The sequence below is a fragment of the Simochromis diagramma genome, unplaced genomic scaffold, assembly GCF_900408965.1.
Source record: "Simochromis diagramma unplaced genomic scaffold, fSimDia1.1 OVJJ01000596.1, whole genome shotgun sequence".
NCBI classification, from domain to species: Eukaryota; Metazoa; Chordata; class Actinopteri; order Cichliformes; family Cichlidae; genus Simochromis; species Simochromis diagramma.
The window spans coordinates 11,712,834-11,732,754 of NW_024387245.1; the positions used below are offsets into that span (position 1 = coordinate 11,712,834).

At 40.7% G+C, this 19,921-nt stretch overlaps 1 protein-coding gene across 2 annotated transcripts; it reads left to right on the top strand.

The window, feature by feature from the left end:
* Positions 1-2,648: 2,648 nt before the first annotated feature.
* sgsm1b (small G protein signaling modulator 1b) lies at positions 2,649-19,667 on the top strand. 2 transcript variants are annotated; one of them, XM_040053328.1, is made up of 25 exons: positions 2,649-2,817; positions 2,917-2,960; positions 5,215-5,290; positions 6,022-6,184; positions 6,346-6,498; positions 6,827-6,894; positions 6,982-7,124; positions 7,221-7,352; positions 7,542-7,666; positions 7,758-7,825; positions 9,244-9,407; positions 9,514-9,643; positions 10,118-10,244; positions 10,327-10,391; positions 10,512-10,657; positions 10,787-10,915; positions 11,006-11,179; positions 11,310-11,378; positions 13,952-15,172; positions 15,266-15,390; positions 15,486-15,568; positions 15,677-15,786; positions 16,936-17,032; positions 17,130-17,297; positions 17,562-19,667. In XM_040053328.1, the coding sequence occupies exons 1-25, from the start codon at positions 2,811-2,813 to the stop codon at positions 17,648-17,650; spliced, it is 3,876 nt and encodes a 1,291-aa protein (XP_039909262.1). In that variant the 5' UTR covers positions 2,649-2,810; the 3' UTR covers positions 17,651-19,667. The 2 variants fall into 2 exon arrangements, with proteins under 2 accessions (XP_039909262.1, XP_039909261.1); XM_040053327.1 differs by lacking the exon at positions 2,649-2,817 and having other exon boundaries at positions 2,898-2,960.
* Positions 19,668-19,921: the final 254 nt, after the last annotated feature.

Sequence of the window (19,921 nt, forward strand, 5' to 3'; positions counted from 1 at the left end):
AGCCCTGACCCGCTACATAGCCCCCACCTAAGGGGTCAGTCGTCCCCGACGACCCCATTGCCCCACACAAAGTCCTGCAAATGTCCAGGTGCCTTCTTTTGGCGCACCGGCCGGTCACGACCGGCGGGGGGGAAAGTCACTCGGGTCAGAACATGGGCTGCCACCATCATCCCACTTCTGACACCAATGTGGCGAGCTCAGACAACGAGGAGACGGAGGTGTCGTTTGGTCTTGCTTCCCGTGAGCTAGCCAGGGAGCACAGCCGTTTATTGACATCTGCAGAAGAACACTGCCACTAGCTAACTGCTCAGCGTGGCAACCGCACAGCAACAACAACAACACACAGGGCGCCCTCTGACCCCGGAAGGACACACCGTCGCAGCGAGAGGGCGTCACCCGTCACTATGGCAACATAAACAAAACATAACTGTACAGACAGAACCCCGAACAGCCCTGTCCCGCTACAATGTGCTGCTGAGAATATAGCCCAGAAGAAGCGTATAGTATAGCTTTTATTTTGGAAAGAGCCATTTCTCTGTAATAAACTCTCTTTTCCAAAGATGAGTGATTCCTCAATCAGATACAGGTGTTACCGCGCCAGATCCGCGGCCCCGAACAGTAGTAAGGAAACCTCTGGCAGTTACTTGAAGGTTCCGTAACTGACTCGTAGCCGGCAACAGCTTACTATACAGGTCAACTCCGCTAGCAAAAAGATCGAAGGAGGCGTAGGAAACTGCTTCACCGAACTTTATTTCTTCTCTAAGGCACGAACACCGCGTACAGTGGGCTGAAACAGTTTACTCACAGCGAGCATCGCCGACACAACTCTGGCTGTCGAGGGAGTTATTATATTCCTTTTATTTATTTTCTTTCCGTCTCTTCTGTAGCTAACCGTTACTTTTCCCCCTTCTCCGCTCTCTCTCTTCACACACACACACACACACACACACCAGGCAGTCCCGCTAACACACATCCCGAATACATTTCCCATCAGGCTTCATCCTTAAAGGGCCATGCCTGTAACACAGGGCTTGCAAAATCGCTAGCCCGACGTCCCGGGGCTAGCGATTTTTCCAGTCGGGCTACCAAAATCTATCTCTGCCCTGCCCGTCGGGCTGTAGGAAGGAAAATTATATGTCAATGCTTTTGCATTCTTTCGGAAATGTAGCTGGGTAATTATGTCATTGGCATCGGTGAGCCACTGTCAATATGTGACATATTGAAATCGCGTTTGAATTTGCGCTTGTTTTTTGCTTTCACTTTGCAAATGTTCAGGTGCCTTCTTTTGGCGCACCGGCCGGTCATGACCGGCGGGGGAAAAGTCACTCGGGTCAGAACATGGGCTGCCACCATCATCCCACTTCTGACACCAATGTGGCGAGCTGAGACAACGAGGAGACGGGGGTGTTGTTTGGTCTTGCTTCCCGTGAGCTAGCCAGGGAGCACAGCCGTTTATTGACATCTGCAGAAGAACACTGCCGCTAGCTAACTGCTCAGCGTGGCAACCGCACAGCAACAACAACAACACACAGGGCGCCCTCTGACCCCGGAAGGACACACCGTCGCAGCGAGAGGGCGTCACCCGTCACTATGGCAACATAAACAAAACATAACTATACAAACAGAACCCCGAACAGCCCTGACCCGCTACAATATGCTGCTGAGAATATAGCCCAGAAGAAGCGTATAGTATAACTTTTATTTTGGAAAGAGCCATTTCTCTGTAATAAACTCTCTTTTCCAAAGATGAGTGATTCCTCAATCACAGTGATATATTTATTTTTTAAATTACTTTTGTTTCAGCAACATTAAATTTAAAAACTGTACTTTTGAGTTAAAATATATATTTATCATTTTAATAAATGACAAATTAAAAAGGCATGAACATTTTTTTTGTATCGAAAAAATATCGAACCGTGACACCAAAGTATCGAACCGAACCGAACCGTGAATTTTGTGTATCGTTGCACCCCTACTATCTATCTATCTATCTATATCTATCTATCTATCTATCTATCTATCTATCTATCTATCCATACATAACTCTGGTGCTCAACCCAAAAATGCATTTACCTTTACAGTTATGGCACTATTTAAGCGGACATAATCAGGCTTTCCATCCAAGAAATTAAAAAAACAAACAAACACAAATTTCCTTAATTTCTGTACTTTTTGTGCCATATATGTATTCTGTATTTGCATTTCTGTATGTCTCTATTATGCTCTAGAAAATGTTAACAACTCTTAGAGGTGTGATTTGTACTGCAAACCTATGCAGTACAAATCACAAATCAAACGTCATCAAGAAATGATATGCAAGAACAAATAACGTTTAGCAAGTAAATATAATTAACACTGGAAACACTGTATTGTATATCATGGGATGGCACATTCTTATTGATCGTTTCCTTGATCATTCTGTACAATGCAAGGGGAAAGAAAAGATACATTTCCCCACAACTCATTCATTACCTGTATGAATAATAATCAGCCAATGAACATTTTAGGAAAAGTTTCTTATTGTATTTTTTACAGATACATTTTTGACTGTGAGTGCACCTTGCATTTTTTTCCCCTGGGGGGGGGGGGGGGGGAGAGGAGACTGTGTCGTTGTGTACATTAAACGCACAGGGTACTGTGACTTTAAAGGGGTGGTGGTTCACGGTGAGGTAGCAGATAGGTTTGATGTAGTCGTTAAGAACACCTCGTACATCCCGGACTGACTCTCCCTGTAAAGCAGCCTTGCCTAAATCACCGTCAAGACCGTCCAGAAAGCTGTGCGTGTCAGCCGTTGCACCCTGTCAGGAGCGATGGGAGGTACCGACGCCGCTATTTCCCTCTTTCGTGAGCGCATCACCATCAATTTCCAAAACAGCATCTGATCAGCATAACTCATTATGTTTTCTCCCGTGGCAGAGGCCGAGACGCGCCAGAAACTGCTGCGCAATGTGAAGAAGGAGGTTGGTGCATTTTATTTCATTTGCGCGCATCACATTTTATGTTTACGGGCGCTATATGCTCTGTGTGTGTGTGTGTGTGTGTGTGTGTGTGTGTGTGTGTGTGTGTGGTTATCGTTCATCAGGGCTGACTCCACCGTAGGCCTGTTTATGATAAAACTGACGGTTTATTTTACATAATGTGATTAGACGCAATTAGGCTGCCGGTGGGGCTGTGCAGGATACCGGTCTGTTTGTGACTGCTGGTGGACTGGCGTAAGATGGTGATGACGACGGTGGTGATGGTAATGATGACGATAATACTGATGATGTTGATGGTTTTATATTGTGGAAGAAACCCACCACAATCAGGAAGCCACGCACAGATTGTTTAAGCCTGTTTTCTGGCATATTCCTTTCAACCCACCGCCCTGTTAGTCAGAATTTAAAGGTGTGACCCAACCATCTGCTTAATTTGGCGTTTTTAATAGGTGCTTTTGCAGTAGCTTCTCTTGCTGCCATAATATAGGTTATGACAGCATAAATATGTTTAAATGTATTTGCAAATCAGTCAGAGAAAGCGGCACAATGCACCACCCTTATAAACTGCACAGTGACTCCACGATTCCTCATGCAGGCAAAGAAATATGAAGCTTTTACTCAAGCAGGCTACTTCTAGACCCACTCTGTGTGTGTTCTCCCCCTCACCTGTGACTCATTGCCTCTCAAAAACCTAAGGCACTGATACAGGATCCTGCAGTAAGGAGTGGCTTAGCTGTGATATATAAATCTAAGAAAAACAAAAACAAAACTGCATTTTAATGTTTCACTTTGCTTTATATAGATGGGTAATTAATACAAAGCGTGCCTTTCATGTTGTTTACTCATGTGAAGGAGAAGGACAGGACAGTCGTGAGGTCTGGTTGCAGCAGCAAATAACCCCTGAATTGTGAACATTCAGCAGAATTCCAGCACAATCATATTTAAGCATGGAAGTGATTTTCATCTAATTTCATGGGAGAATGTGTCTAGGGCACTGAGCATCAGTTTAAATTTAGTGCATTTTATTGCTTAATGATACGTTTCTTAGCAGCAGACGTGACTACTTTGTGGATCACGACCAAACAATAAACATTCGGAGAAAATGCCGCGCTCAAAAAGTGTAGTCATGATCATGCTCATCTCAGTTTCTTTCTTTCTTTCTTTTTTAACCTGAACATAATTGCAGCTATTACAACAAGCTTGTTCAAAAATATGACATTTATTAAAGTGAAATGGAGAGCAACACTGATTTTTTTTTTCAAGGTCAGTATATAAGTGTTATTTGAACTGAAAACACAGTTTTACAGTAATGTCTGTGGCTTTGTCGAGCCTGACCAAATAACCCCAGATGATGTCACTGAAGCTTTTCTCTCATTTGGCTTGTAGATCACTGTTTATGACACAAACATAGCTTTAAGGTGTGGGTGTTTACTTTATACAGTGCTATTACTAGGTTGATTATTGGAAACATATAATACAGGGAAGTTGGAAATTGACTCATACAATGGGGTAAAAATGTACATTTTTTTTATCTGCTGCTTTGATTGTAGCTATATTGTAAAAGTGTGCTTATTGCAAACTTTGCAGTTTGGTATAGCGTGTTAATAAATTGTTAGTGAATTTATTTACATATTTACGTATTATTTAGATATATTTAGATTATTTAGACCGATTGGCGACCTGTCCAGGGTGTACAGGGTGCACAGAACCTCTCAACCTACAACACATGAGACAGGCTACTTGCAACCCTTAATTGGATAAGCTAAAAAAAAAAAGTAGATGGATGGATGGATGAATGTGTTTAGGAATGCAAGTAGAAAACATCAAGAAACAATTCCTTTTGGAATCACTAGAAAATGTAAACAAAAACTTGAAGGTTTTCTTTTACTGCTTACAATAAATCAGACAAATTGAGGAGATCAGAAATTGCATGTGCTTTACATGCAAAATCATTTGAAGTTTGAAGTGCACGTTGGATGTTGTACAGCACTTGCAATGGCTTTGTAAACTGCAGAAGATGAGGCTATAGTTTTGGTAGTTTTGGTAGTTTTGGCAGCGTACATCAGCAGGATGCTATAACCTGCTTGTAGGAAATGTCTTATGTTGCCATACTGCTGCTTCATCATTACTTTTTCTAACATCACTCGCTTCTGTGCTTCTTGTTTTGTCTTTATCACCTTATGTAACTGTGTCAGACTGATTAAGACGTATCTGACGGTGAACTTCTCTCCTTTAGGTGAAACAAATTATGGAGGAGGCAGTAACGAGGAAATTTGTGCATGCAGACAGCAGCCATATTATATCCTTCTGTGGTAAATGTTTTTCTACTGCCTGCTTTTATTAGATATTTTATTACAATCCTTTACTCAGTTAATATTGCAGATGACATGAACAATGTCTTTTCTTTTAGCTATAATCTTTACCTCCAACTAAAAAAGGTATTATAGGTTTTCTGTATTGTATCTAATCTAATAAAAGACATTCAGTTTTAAATAGTACAGTACCGTCCGCCACATCCATACTGACATTTACAGTACAGAATGACGGCTGACTTCACTTTGTGTCAAGCCATATCACCTCCTACGAGTTCATTCTCACAGTGCCCAAAGGTCCTGTGCAGTCTGTTCCTAATGATTTCTTTTCATTAGTCACATCTATTTATAATCAATAAAGTAAAAGGATGAACCTTCAAAGGTGTTGATACTAACAAGGAGTGAGGTGTATATGATTCTCAACACTTATATCCTAGCAACTGTAGGCAGTGTTGACTTCAGCCTATTTCTCCTTGAGCTACCTGTGCTTGCTTTTCGCCTGTTTCTGTAAAAGAAACATGAGACTGAGGCCTTTAACAAAAGGGAGTTGTACTGTGCTTTTTAGAGAAAAATAAAGCTTTAGGCCAAATACAAACATGTCCACATGTCCATAAAAGATGGATTAGATTAAGTTGAAATAAAAAATGTACATATTGATATACCTATATGTTATATATAAATACAAATCAAATATTTGCTAAGTCTCTGCATGTTTATGTGTGTTTGTATAGCTGTAGTGGAGGCGTGTGTGCTTCATGGATTGAAACGTAGGATTGCAGGCCTGCTGTGCAGTAATAAGGTTGCGGCACTCTTTATGAAGGTGGCAAAAAGCTTTTCCCCTGCTGCGGAGCTCTGTCACAAGGTCCAGGAGCTGGAACAGCTCATTGAAAACAGGTGAAACTTTTATCTGTGGGAGACCACAGACTCTTTCTTATAGTTATTTTCATATATATCGATATATAAACTCTTTTGTGCTATTTTTCATTCCTGTTTCATCCTGTTACATTTTAAGAGCCTATGCGGACATCGTCTGTAAATTTCTTCTTTTGCTTTAGCAAGCAGAACAATTCCTCACTGAGTACTGACCGCAGTCGGCAGTCCAAGTTGGCTAACCTTCCTCCTCAAGCGCTGAAACACCTGTGGATTCGAACTGCCCTGATGGAAAAGCTCCTAGATAAGATTGTCCTGTACTTAGTAGAAAACAGCAGGTAGGATTATCTATATTTTTTTTAATCCTTTTGAGGCTTTGGAATGTCTTTTCTTTTCAATGCCACTATTTTTTTTTTTTTATTTTTTTTTTTGCCATAGGCAGCTGATTTCTATGTATCGTAACTACCAAAGTTTTTAGGCTTCTTTCTCTCATGTGTTCTAATTTGTACCCTCTCTATGGTAATATTAATACATTATCTGTTTGCACAGAAGTCATCAAGAGCTGTGGTATGCAATGAGTAACATGGGGCTGAATTAAAAAACAGCCTTGGCGTTAACGCTACGGTCTTTCCACATGTATACTTGTGTTATTATTGTGTGCTTCAGTTCATTCTATGACAAAGAAGCCATGCTGATGGATCCTGTGGATGGACCGATTCTTGCATCCCTATTGGGTACTTTTTTTTTTTTTAACTGTGCTGTCAGTTTATATAGCTACTTATTCGGATGTCTACTTTAAGCCCATTAACCTTGTTTTACAGTTGGCCCCTGTGCTTTGGAGTACACCAAGGTTAAGACTGCAGACCATTTCTGGACTGATCCATCTGCAGATGAGCTTGTACAGAGGCATCGTATTCACAGCGGTCACTGTCGGCAGGATTCCCCCTCCAGAAGACCTGCCTTGGTTAGACAGTCAATAAATTGAATGCTTCCTTGTAAAAACAACCAGCAGTAGGCTGTATGCAATTGTTTTTTTTCTTCTTCTCTTAATCCCTAACAGATCCAAAAGAGACAGTCCAGTGGTAGCATGGATGATCGCCCTCTTATGTGGGTGAGGGAATATGTTGAATCACTTCACCAAAACTCCAGAGCCACACTTCTGTTTGGGAAGAACAATGTCCTGGTCCAGCCGGTATGGATTTTCCTGTCCTTTTCAAAACAACCATACAAAACTAGTTCTCATTTTAAGAGAGAGAAAATATTAAGAGAAGCTTGCTTACTCTGTGGGAAATGTGATGCCTCCTGTTAATTTGTTTATATGTAACTGATCTGAATACTACAGCACATGTGGGGATTTGTTCATTTTGTTTTGTGTGTACAGAGAGATGACATGGAAGCCATTCCAGGCTACCTTTCTCTACATCAAACTGCAGACCTCATGACCCTGAAGTGGACACCAAATCAACTGATGAATGGCAATGTTGGGGAGCTGGACTCTGAAAAAAGGTCAGAGAAAAAAGAGCCCAATCTACTGAGACTTAAATATTGTGTTTACAAAGTTTATTCACTGACCAATATCCATTTGTGTTTCTCTCAGTGTTTACTGGGATTATGCTATGACAATTCGTTTGGAGGAGATTGTGTATCTCCACTGTCATCAGCAAGGTAACTCACCTATTAAAGTACTGGATGCAATGCAAAGTTGTGCCATTTAAAAATTAAATTAAGCCTGTTTCCCCTTCAAAGTTGTCACCTTATGCAGCATTGCAGTGCAGCCCCTTGTTTTAGATTCTTCCCTGGAAGCCATATTTGTTCTTTTCCAGTGTGTCAAAATATAATTTGAATTTAATTTAGTGGGAAAGCACAAAGTTGCAGGGAATTCAGTGAGAAACCCAGTTAGAAGGGCATGTAGTAGGTGACATTTGTGTTGCAAAAAAAACTTTGTGCAAGATGCACTATGGTATGCTGGCAGGCTGAATGTTGTCCTTCAGATTGTACGCTAAAACTGCAATGACAGTATGATCCTCAGGGAGGAGATTGTTATGGTTCACAACCCTGTGAATGTCTAAAAAAATACCAAGCATGCTCGCGGTCACACTTCTGACCTAATGTACTACTGATGGGGCTTAAACACTGTGGGCTCTTCAAGCAAAAGCTGCTGGTTTGTATTTGGAAACTCATATCTCCTCTTCAGTGATCAGTAATACATAAATGGCTGATGAGTTTGTCACAGAAGGGGATTTTGTTTTCGTTTTGCTCACATTTGAGGCCCAGAGTAAAATAGGAGATGCATAAATGCACACAATCAGAACAAGACCATATCGTGTCATATCACCTCAATAGAGCAGTAGAGCTCTACTTATAGTTGAATAGGAGGCAGAGCCTTCAGCTTTCAGGATGCTCTTCTGTGGAACCAACTCCCAGTTTGGATTCAGGAGACAGACACCCTCTCTAATTTTTAGATTAGGTTTAAACCTAATGCTTTTTGATAAAGCATGTAGTGAAGGCTGGATCAGGTGACTCTAAATCCTCCCTTAGTTGCACTCCAATGAGTCTGGGCTGCTGGGAATTCCCATGATGCACTCATTTTATTTGACTCAGTATGTGTTTATACACTATTCTGAGTTTAATCATTAGTTATTATTCACCTCTGGCTCTCTTTCACAGTGTTTTTTGTCCTGTCTTTCTCCCATCACCCCCACAGCAGATGGCTTTCCCCTCCCTGAGTCTGGTTCTGCCTGAGCTTTCTTCCTGTTGAAAGGGAGTTGTTCCTTCCCACTGTTGCTCAAAAGGGGTTGGCTGATTGTTAGGGCTTTCTCTGTCATATTGTATGGTCTCTACCGTACAATAATGTGCCTTGAGGTGACTGCTGTAGTGATTTGTTGCTATATAAATAAAATGGAATACAATTCAAAGACTTGGAGCGCTCTAAAAAAAAACCCAGCTGTGCTAGCACTGGTCCAGAGGCGCATCGAGTGAAAATCGGCAAAAATTAAAATCAGATATGGTTTTTAATTTCCCAAATAAAGTCACATGAGTTTCACGAGTTATTTATTTTTTCTCCCACGTGTGGGTACCTCCAGTGAACAGTGGAGGCACAGTCGTTTTGGTGAGCCAGGATGGGATCCAGAGGCCTCCTCTACACTTTCCTAAAGGAGGCCATTTGCTCCAGTTTCTCACATGCTTAGAGACTGGCCTGCTACCTCATGGGCAGCTAGACCCGCCACTCTGGAATCAGAGAGGGAAGGTAAACGGGACACCTCTGCTCAATAATTTTTCAACATTTCATGCAACAATATTTACTTTACCAATATTTATGATATATTTTCTTCATATACTATTTCCATTTGTAGGGAAAGGTTTTCCCCAAACTGCGAAAGAGAAGTCCACATGGTTCATGTGATTCTGTATCAGATAAGGAAGACGATGAAGCAACCGATTATGTGTTTCGGATCCTCTTTCCTGGCAATCAGATGGAGTTCAGTTAGTGCCTTTAATCTTTCTATCCTGCCTCCCTGAGATAATGCAATACAGAATCATCAAAGATTATATCTATAACTGTTCTAATTACTTTATATGTCATTTGACTTCAAACAGTTCACTTTAGATGAATCTGATGTTTCATCCAGGCATATATTCAGTGTTCGTCTTTGTAATTAAGTCCTTTCTAATGTGAAACTGTTACAGCCATAATATTTTTCCTCCTTGTTTAGTGTCCATGTCTCCATTTCACATTAAAGTCCCATTGACAATAAGGAGTCTTTGCAATTTGTATGCCACATCTGCATCTCCATCCTCTCTCTCGTTTGTTTGTTTTTTTCACCATGTATTATCAGTTCTTATCATTTTCAGAAATTCATTTTAATATCCAAATCAGTTAGGGCTGCTCCTGGTTTTGCTTGCTTAATTGATTGTGATAATAGGAACAGTAGTAGTAAGGGACACTTTGCTGTGCAGTGGCCCCAGAGCTCATGGATCAGGGTGTTAATATGTGGCAACCAGCCCCCAGGAAGTCCTCCTGCTCCTCCTGCTCACAGAATGGCTCATCTGATGGCTCTCTGCCTAATGGCTGTAACCAAGAAAGGTAAGTATTTCCAATGGTCAGGCTGCAATCACCGTTCTGATTAGTCCACCTGACAAAGTTTGAAATATTCTCACTTTACCAGGGCTCCCTTAAAGCTCCTTTGCGACACCATGAAATACCAGATAATCTCCCGTGCGTTCTATGGCTGTGAGTATAATCACATCTTCTTTGTGTTTGCAATTTAAGAATCACTCTGGTTGGGTTGTTCAGCAGATCAATAATTCATTACAGTGGTTGAAAATGAGAAGCCTTATCTCTCCTCTCTAGGGCTTGCATACTGTCGTCATCTGTCCACAGTCCGCACCCACCTCTCCGCATTGGTCAACACCACGATTGTTGACCCCGGCGTACCCTGTGATGCTCGAGGAGGCCTCTCTGTGAAGGTCTGGGGCAACTTCCTCAAAGACAGCTCTGTAAGATTTATACATGAACACCAAGCCATCACACAACGCCTAGTTGTCATTCGTTCCTGTGTGAAATGCCTCCTTTCATTAGTGAGCGATTTCAGTCTGACACAAAAGTAAAAATACTTCCCCTTTCAGGCCTATGAGGAAAAGGAGATACACAGACTGGTGTATTTTGGTGGGGTGGCCCCTTCACTCCGTAAAGAAGTCTGGCCCTTCCTGTTAGGACATTATAAGTTCAGCATGAGTGAGAAATGCCGGCGGGAGGTATTACTCATGTGCTTTCAAAGTATAAAGATATATTCTCATGCCCCGATCTATTCTTTGCCAGTTATTTACACATGCGTATTGTTTCAGATTGATGAGCAAATGCGGTGCATGTACGAGCAGACTATGAAGGAGTGGCAGGGTTGCGAGGCCATTGTCCGTCAGAGGGAGAGAGAGAAACATGCCGAGGCACTCGCCCGATGCTCATCCGGAGCCAGCGTGGAAAGGGGACCCGTGCAGCGGGACTCCACCATCAGTACAGATGCAAGTTTGAACAAACAAAAAAATCCACATTATGTAACACCTACCACCTACTATTTCAAGAGTTGTGAGAAAATAACTTGGCTAACAGTTCTGCTGTTTTTGTCTCATGTGATACTCTGTCTCACTCCAGTCTTCTCTAAGTAGCAACTCAGATCAACAAAATACTCACTCACAGAGCGACTCCAGCAGCAACGCACAGGTAGTCCCTCTCTCATCATCATCTCCATAGCAATGATTTCTGATACGACACCATACCAGGTTTCATTTTTTTCCCAAGCATTAGCCCACTTACTACAACTTATATATGGTTTGCTGTTGTATTCTTGCTTTCTAAAGCATACCTTGTGAATCGCTGAAAGTAACGGCAGCGAAGCTGTTTTTGAGCAGGATTGCGATTTGGTTTAAGGTATTTTGAGGATAAATTGAAGTAAAAGGAATTAAGTTTTTCAAAAGATAATAAGCTAATGGCTCTATATTAAAGGCATGGATGTCTGTATCAAGTTTCATGGCAGTCCATCAGACGGTTGCTAAAACAGTGTCACAGTAACAAGAAAAAACTGGGGGGATAAGTCATTAGGTTTCATCATGTAGGCGATAGTGTTAGTAAGATATTTCAGTCAGGGATAAAATAGTTAACCATCTGGCAGACTGACTTAGTAGCACTGTGCTATGTAGAGAAAAAAGCTTGCTCTTTTATCATCAGTGTATTTATCATGAGTGTCCTTCATTTCATTTAAAGGAGGCAGGAATTCAAGTTTATACAGGGAGTGCAGAATTATTAGGCAAATGAGTATTTTGTCCACATCATCCTCTTCATGCATGTTGTCTTACTCCAAGCTGTATAGGCTCGAAAGCCTACTACCAATTAAGCATATTAGGTGATGTGCATCTCTGTAATGAGAAGGGGTGTGGTCTAATGACATCAACACCCTATATCAGGTGTGCATAATTATTAGGCAACGTCCTTTCCTTTGGCAAAATGGGTCAAAAGAAGGACTTGACAGGCACAGAAAAGTCAAAAACAGTGAGATATCTTGCAGAGGGATGCAGCAGTCTCAAAATTGCAAAGCTTCTGAAGTGTGATCATCGAACAATCAAGCGTTTCATTCAAAATAGTCAACAGGGTCGCAAGAAGCGTGTGGAAAAACCAAGGCGCAAAATAACTGCCCATGAACTGAGAAAAGTCAAGCGTGCAGCTGCCAAGATGCCACTTGCCACCAGTTTGGCCATATTTCAGAGCTGCAACATCACTGGAGTGCCCAAAAGCACAAGGTGTGCAATACTCAGAGACATGGCCAAGGTAAGAAAGGCTGAAAGACGACCACCACTGAACAAGACACACAAGCTGAAACGTCAAGACTGGGCCAAGAAATATCTCAAGACTGGTTTTTCTAAGGTTTTATGGACTGATGAAATGAGAGTGAGTCTTGATGGGCCAGATGGATGGGCCTGTGGCTGGATTGGTAAAGGGCAGAGAGCTCCAGTCTGACTCAGACGCCAGCAAGGTGGAGGTGGAGTACTGGTTTGGGCTGGTATCATCAAAGATGAGCTTGTGGGGCCTTTTCGGGTTGAGGATGGAGTCAAGCTCAACTCCCAGTCCTACTGCCAGTTTCTGGAAGACACCTTCTTCAAGCAGTGGTACAGGAAGAAGTCTGCATCCTTCAAGAAAAACATGATTTTCATGCAGGACAATGCTCCATCACACGCGTCCAAGTACTCCACAGCGTGGCTGGCAAGAAAGGGTATAAAAGAAGAAAAACTAATGACATGGCCACCTTGTTCACCTGATCTGAACCCCATTGAGAACCTGTGGTCCATCATCAAATGTGAGATTTACAAGGAGGGAAAACAGTACACCTCTCTGAACAGTGTCTGGGAGGCTGTGGTTGCTGCTGCACGCAATGTTGATGGTGAACAGATCAAAACACTGACAGAATCCATGGATGGCAGGCTTTTGAGTGTCCTTGCAAAGAAAGGTGGCTATATTGGTCGCTGATTTGTTTTTGTTTTGTTTTTGAATGTCAGAAATGTATATTTGTGAATGTGGAGATGTTATATTGGTTTCACTGGTAAAAATAAATAATTGAAATGGGTATATATTTGTTTTTTGTTAAGTTGCCTAATAATTATGCACAGTAATAGTCACCTGCACACACAGATATCCCCCTAAAATAGCTAAAACTAAAAACTACTTCCAAAAACATTCAGCTTTGATATTAATGAGTTTTTCGGGTTCATTGAGAACATGGTTGTTGTTCAATAATAAAATTATTCCTCAAAAATACAACTTGCCTAATAATTCTGCACTCCCTGTAATGCAACATAAAAAAAGATTATTGTGATTGCTGCACGTATGTAAGGATGCTCAAAGGATTAGAAATCACTACATGTCATTGTGGTGTAATAAAACATTGTTAGCAATAATGTCAAGTGTTTGTAATTTGCATACTACTTTATAAAAAGCCTTTATTGATAGTTTAGAAATCACTTACTATTCGTTTAAAGGATAAAGACTAGTCAAAGGGAGAGCCTGAGAGCCCATAATTTGTTACCATTAGTGGTTTATAATGGATCTATAATGCATTAGAGATTTATTGACCATTAATGAAGCTTTCAGTTCATGCTTTTTAAAGTGTGCCTTATCATAGAGTGGGATTTTTATTTACAGTTTATAAACTAACACATGGGAAACCACTGTTGTGCTTTTAAAAACACTCAATCTCAGTAGTACTCGCTTACAATTTATCACATGTTCACTACTTTGGCTTCCAGGTATTTGAATCGGTCGACACAGTGGATCAGGCTGAGAGTGAGTCCAGGGCTGAAGAAGTAGCACAGCACCTTGCATGCAAGGCCATCGGAAATGGAACCACAGACAAGCCACAACTTCCCTCCTCCGACCCTGCCTCCAACGATCTGTCAAACCAACGTCCAGATTCAGACAGCTGTCATCCTGTAACTGAGTCTGCTGTTTCTCAGCAAACAGCAGAAAACTTAGAAGTCTGCAGTGAGGAACCAACAGCTGAGTCACAGCCTGTAAAGATTCAGCTCACAACATGTGAATCAGGAGGGGAGGAAGTAAAGGACCCTGCAGCCAAGAGTGAGGCTGATGCACAAAAGAGGGAGACAATTTTAGAAAGCATAGTGGTTCAGGAGACAAAGAAATCTGAAGCTGAGCAAGAAGCTGAAGTAGAGGAAAAAGATCAAACGAAGCATGGGCTGTCAGAAGCTTCAAAAGCCACTGACACAGATATTAATTTGAAAGAGAATACTAATGTTCTAAAGCTGGAAACAGAGATTCATAATGAATATTTCCAAGCACCTCCGCTTGGGCAGACTTTAAGTCTTCAGCCACACAAGAGCAAAAGTCTGGAAGTTGAGTCATCTTGTCCGCCTGCAGCAGAAAAAGATGCAAATCCGCTAAATGAAAAAAAGCCAGAGATTTCTAAGAAAAATGAAATCCCATTAAAAGTGATCAAGGCCTCAAACACAGACGCAGAAACAAAGGATGTCGAAGCAGCTGTCTGCGACTTTGTTGAAACCAAAAAAGCTACAGAGATTTCATTCGAGAAACCTGGTTCAAATTCTCCAGTCAGACAAGTGCTGAATGCTCTTCAATCAGCATCGCTTTCGTTGTCGTCTCAGTCCCGGCAGTCTCCAGACACAGCCGATTCGGATGACTCTCCTTCTGCGCTGGAAATGGAGGACATTCCTGCAGGGATAACATACGTGACCTCAGAGGACATCAAAACCAGGCCTTTGGCAGGGCTTGCTGCGCCCCCTGTCTCCCTGGCACAAAGAGAGAAAATGGCATCTGAGGATCTTGCCCTAGATCACCATCTGGACACAGCTTGTAATACCAGTCCTGAGGGCACAGATCTGGGCCTTTCAGAAGAGGAGCCCGAGATAGACAATGTGCTCACTGAACCAGAATCTGCAGAGGTGGGAGGAGTCACCAAATATGATGAGTCCTCAGAGGAGCAAACCTATTCTGTAAGTGTTAAGCACGGCAAACAGAACTTCAAAGGAAGTATTTTAATCGTTATCATACAGTAACTGACTTCAGCATTGTTATTATTCCTGCAGCAAGAAACAATGGATATGTACTTGATCAATTTGCATCGTATTGACAAAGATGTCAGACGTTGTGATAGAACGTATTGGTACTTCACCACTGAGAATCTGGAGAAGCTGCGTAACATAATGTGCAGGTAAATGAATAATCTATATCCAATAATCTATATATGAGGTTTATTTTAATGCACAAGGTTGAAATGCAAAAATAAAAATCTATTTCTATTTGCAGTTACGTCTGGCAGCATCTGGATATCGGTTATGTGCAGGGCATGTGTGATCTGCTCGCTCCTCTGTTAGTTATCCTGGATGATGGTTGGTAAAACCTTTTAAGTACAATGTGTTTTTTACGGATATGGGTTTTGCAGAGCTTCACATAATTTACTAGAGGAACAACTCGTAAATGTGTTTGGGGTTTTCCAGAGATCATGGCGTTCAGCTGCTTCACTGAACTGATGAAGAGAATGAACCAGAATTTTCCTCACGGGGGTGCCATGGACTCTCACTTTGCCAATATGCGCTCACTTATCCAGGTAAGTGGACATTTTTCCACACATACAATCATATAAACATTTTATAAACAGTGTAATTTTGCTGAATGGTTAAGCCTAGTAAGAAGAGTTACAGCTTGCTGCTGATACTTAAATGTAGGCACACAAGAAGAGGTTTTCCTCACTGTCAGAGAGTAGAATAATTCTGTATACATCCTACATACGTACTTTAAGGTTTTAACATCTACATCGGTCCACCTACGTCTACAAGCAGGCCAACAGATTTTATACAGTACACAAGCACTGTTGATTTTTCAAATCAATTGGCTAAATCTGATCACAGAGTGTGGCCGTGTACTGCTACTTCTATCAGCAGTCACATTATCAGTAAAGACTGTTTGCATAAGTGTAACCAGCGGTTTGCACCTTGATTTAAAGCCTCTGTATTTACATTCAGTGTCTTTTGATTGCAAAGTGTTTTTGTCTCATGCTTTCAGTCATGTTTTTGTTTAACTTCAAATACATTGCTGTAACTCATTGACACTGTGTGTTTTAATTTAATTGTGTTATAGTTTTGGAACCTTGGATCACAGCATTTGCAGATATGAAAAAGGCTTGTTCGATTTCTAACCTATTGTACCTGTTATGAGCTATGGTGAAAATACCAATATGCTTAAAACACATTTTCCATATTAATGAATTTACTAAATATGTTTATTTCATACAGTATAGTAAAATAGAAATTAATACACATGATATATGGGTTGTAATAGTGTCTTATTATGCAGTAAAAATGTTTGTGTTCCCTTGTCTGTAGTGAATATAAGTTGTATTTATTTCTTTACTTATTATATTGTTGTGCAGTGTATTTAATGTAACTTCTGCTGCCCCTTGGATAGGTCTCTCTTGAAAAATGAGACTTTAACCTGGATAAAAAACAGGATGATAATTATAACTACTTTTATATATTTCAGTATTGTTTCCCAGCACTGCACCACTTAGTTAGACTACCCACAATGTAAGTGATTTCTCTGTTCCCCTTTATTACCCAGTTATTTCTTTGTTCCTTATTGCCGTATTTTCTTCCAGCAGCAGGGATCCAGTAGTGTAGTATGGGCTGAATTATAACAACAAACGCATGCATACAGGTGTAGGATAATGATAACATTATATTGTTCTTACATATCACAGATCCTGGACTCTGAGCTGTTTGAACTGATGCAACAGAATGGAGACTATACCCACTTCTACTTCTGTTATCGCTGGTTTCTTCTTGACTTCAAGAGAGGTGATGCGAAACGCAGGCCTCATATTGTTTGCTTGAATCGACCGTGACTTTCTCGTGACAGCGAATATAATCTGATTTGTCGGTCTTTTCCGAACAGAAATGGTCTACGATGATGTGTTCTCTGTGTGGGAAACCATCTGGGCAGCCAAGCACACCTCCTCTGAGCACTTTGTGCTCTTCATTGCTCTGGCACTTGTGGAGATGTATCGAGACATCATCCTGGAAAATAACATGGACTTTACAGACATCATCAAGTTCTTTAATGGTAAGAAAAGCGAGTGAAGCAATGCTAAAGGAAAAACAATCAAGTTTACCAGTATTCACTTGTAATCAATGTTACATTAAAATAACTAAGCAGCTGGTTAAAGCGAAGTGCAGAGATTTCTATAAAAATATGTTTTTTATTTTGTGACTTTTATTGTGAAATATCAGTATTTACTGAATATTAAAGGAACGCTAAATCTTTAAATATTATCAGTGTTCTTAATTGTATCTGTAATTTTTTTCTAAATATATTTTTTCTTCTCAGAAATGGCCGAGAGACACAACGTCCCCCAGGTCTTGATGATGGCCCGAGACTTGGTCCACAAAGTGCAGACGCTCATAGAAAACAAGTGATGCAGGATGCTGCTGGTTAACACCCACAATTCTTTTGTGCTAACCTGTCTCAGAGATAACAACCGAACCACGTTATTGTCGTATATTCCACAGAAAAGGAAATGATGTAAATGAAAAGCGCCGACAAGATAACCGATCATTAAAGCTGCTTGTTATTCAAAGGTAGTTGTAAAACAACTTCTCACCACTTGCTCCTCTCTGTTTTTGGGAGATGCAGTTATTGCCAGTAAAGTTATTTTTAAAAGTGTTTTTGGTCACTTAGTGAATGTACCCTTGTTGAAACTGCTTCAGGATGTTGTTTATTTTGCCTTAAAATTCGCTATTTTTTCAGGGATACAGCAACCACTGCATCGATATTCTCCCTAATGCGTTCGGTTAAGTTATGCATCTTGTATACACTTAAATATATTTTCAGTATTGTCATTTACTTAGCTGAAATTGTAGCTGCCATGGTTAAACATTTTGTGATACACTTGAATAGTTTTTTTTCAGTGATGTACCTGGCGTCACGGGATGATTTGCAAACGTTGCAGGGTTCTACCGGCTGGCTTATCTGATGTTAAATAGGTGTTTGCCTCTGATGCACACAAGATTGCAGGATATGCAGACCTGGATTCTGTGTAGCACCTCGTAATTGCACATAGTTTCCATATACTGTATCACAATTTCCTCTTTCAGCTGGTCACGCTCTCATAGTCTCCTCTCCTGTCTCCCACCTCCTCTATGCATTAGTTAAGATGATTTAACTGTTGTCTCTTATCCCAGTTAGTATTCCTCCTGCATGCTGTCATTGAAAACCTCCTTCTTCTTCCCTTAAACTACACAGTGCTGCTCAGGCTGAACACGTCAGCTATCGTTTTCATAAAATCAAAGGATAAACACTGGTTAAAGGGATTTCCCACAGTCAGAGGTTTCTTCCTGTTAAAAGGGAGTTTTTCCCTCTCACTGTCTTTCTTTAATTTACAATGTAAAGTACGTTGAGGCAACTGGTGTTGTGGTTTGGCGCTATATGAATTGGATTGAATTGAAAGCAGCACAGCTTTACCAGATTTAGCTTCCATGCGATATAGAGAGTCGTGGTCGTAATTTTTCTGCTGGTGGTTATTTCAAAGAGGTAGTTAGCTGGTGGCAGTTTGTGCTTCCTTCACACGCTGCACTTCCCTTTTTCACTTTCAGAGTTAAACTCTGTCTTGCCCTGATGAACTTGGTTGTCATGGCTTTAAAGCGCGCCAAATTGTTTCTGTATGCCAAAAAACCCCAAAGGCAGCGAATAGTTTAATATTTCCCGGACATTTCTCTTCATTATTATCACTATTTCACTGCTGCTCAGAATGTCAAAGCTCTAACTTCAGCTATGAGGAAAGTGCGATCTTGATGATAAGCTTTTTACTTTTAAATGAATGGTAGCTGGTCAGTGGTATGTAGCCATGTAGATAATGATGATTTTGTCAGTTCATTTTTTTGCTGCAGTCATAGTGGATTTCATTTGTTTAGCCTTAAGACGAGAAATGATTTAAGAGCTCGGGAGTATACGTGTAAAGGTGAATATCTTAAGATCTCGGCAGATAAACACAAGATACTCTATATAGCTCGATACCGAGAGAGGCAAGTCAGAAAATATGATTTATTGGTGCCACTTACAGTTACAAAATAGCCAAAACACACACGTCTGTTTCACTGTGGCTTAAATTCCAGTGCTTTAATATCACTGCTAATGTGTCTACATATGATCTTGCCTGAGTATTGCTGTTTGTGTATTGCTGTTTGTTGTCAGAAGATTTACAGTATACAATGTGTTAAGAAGAAACTGACTTACTTTACAAAAAAAAACAACCCCTAAGCTAGTACTTATTTATTAAATGCAATACAATGTCTGTATATGGGCCTGGTCTGATTATAATGAAACAAAAGCTAAAAGTATGCCAATGGAAATAAATATATTTTTATTTTTTCTGTCTTCTAAAATGGTCACTGAGTATACTTAATTTATTGTGTATTAAAAATCTTATATTTTGCATTTAAGGTGCCCTGCGTGTTCTTTCTGGTTAAAAGAGCTTTGATCTTCAGATTATCTTGTGTAAAATTGTTTGTAATAATAACCACTTTAGATCGTATTTTTGATCCTGATTCTTTGTTCTGGTGCCTTATTTGCGTGTCTGAAATAGGGTCAGTTTGTTTCAAGTCTGCCTAAAAACAACACCCAGATGCTTACAGGTAGTAGGCATACCTTCAGGGGTCTAGTGGAGTACACGACCCAAACTCAGCCGTCAG

Excerpts from the sequence above, each read along its gene's own strand:
- sgsm1b (XM_040053327.1), top strand. The coding sequence starts at position 2,898 with ATGTTTTCTCCCGTGGCAGAGGCCGAGACGCGCCAGAAACTGCTGCGC. Across the intron at positions 7,826-9,243 it reads TCTCCACTGTCATCAGCAAG|TGAACAGTGGAGGCACAGTC; the intron begins GTAACTCACCTA and ends GGGTACCTCCAG. Across the intron at positions 10,916-11,005 it reads GTGAGAAATGCCGGCGGGAG|ATTGATGAGCAAATGCGGTG; the intron begins GTATTACTCATG and ends GTATTGTTTCAG.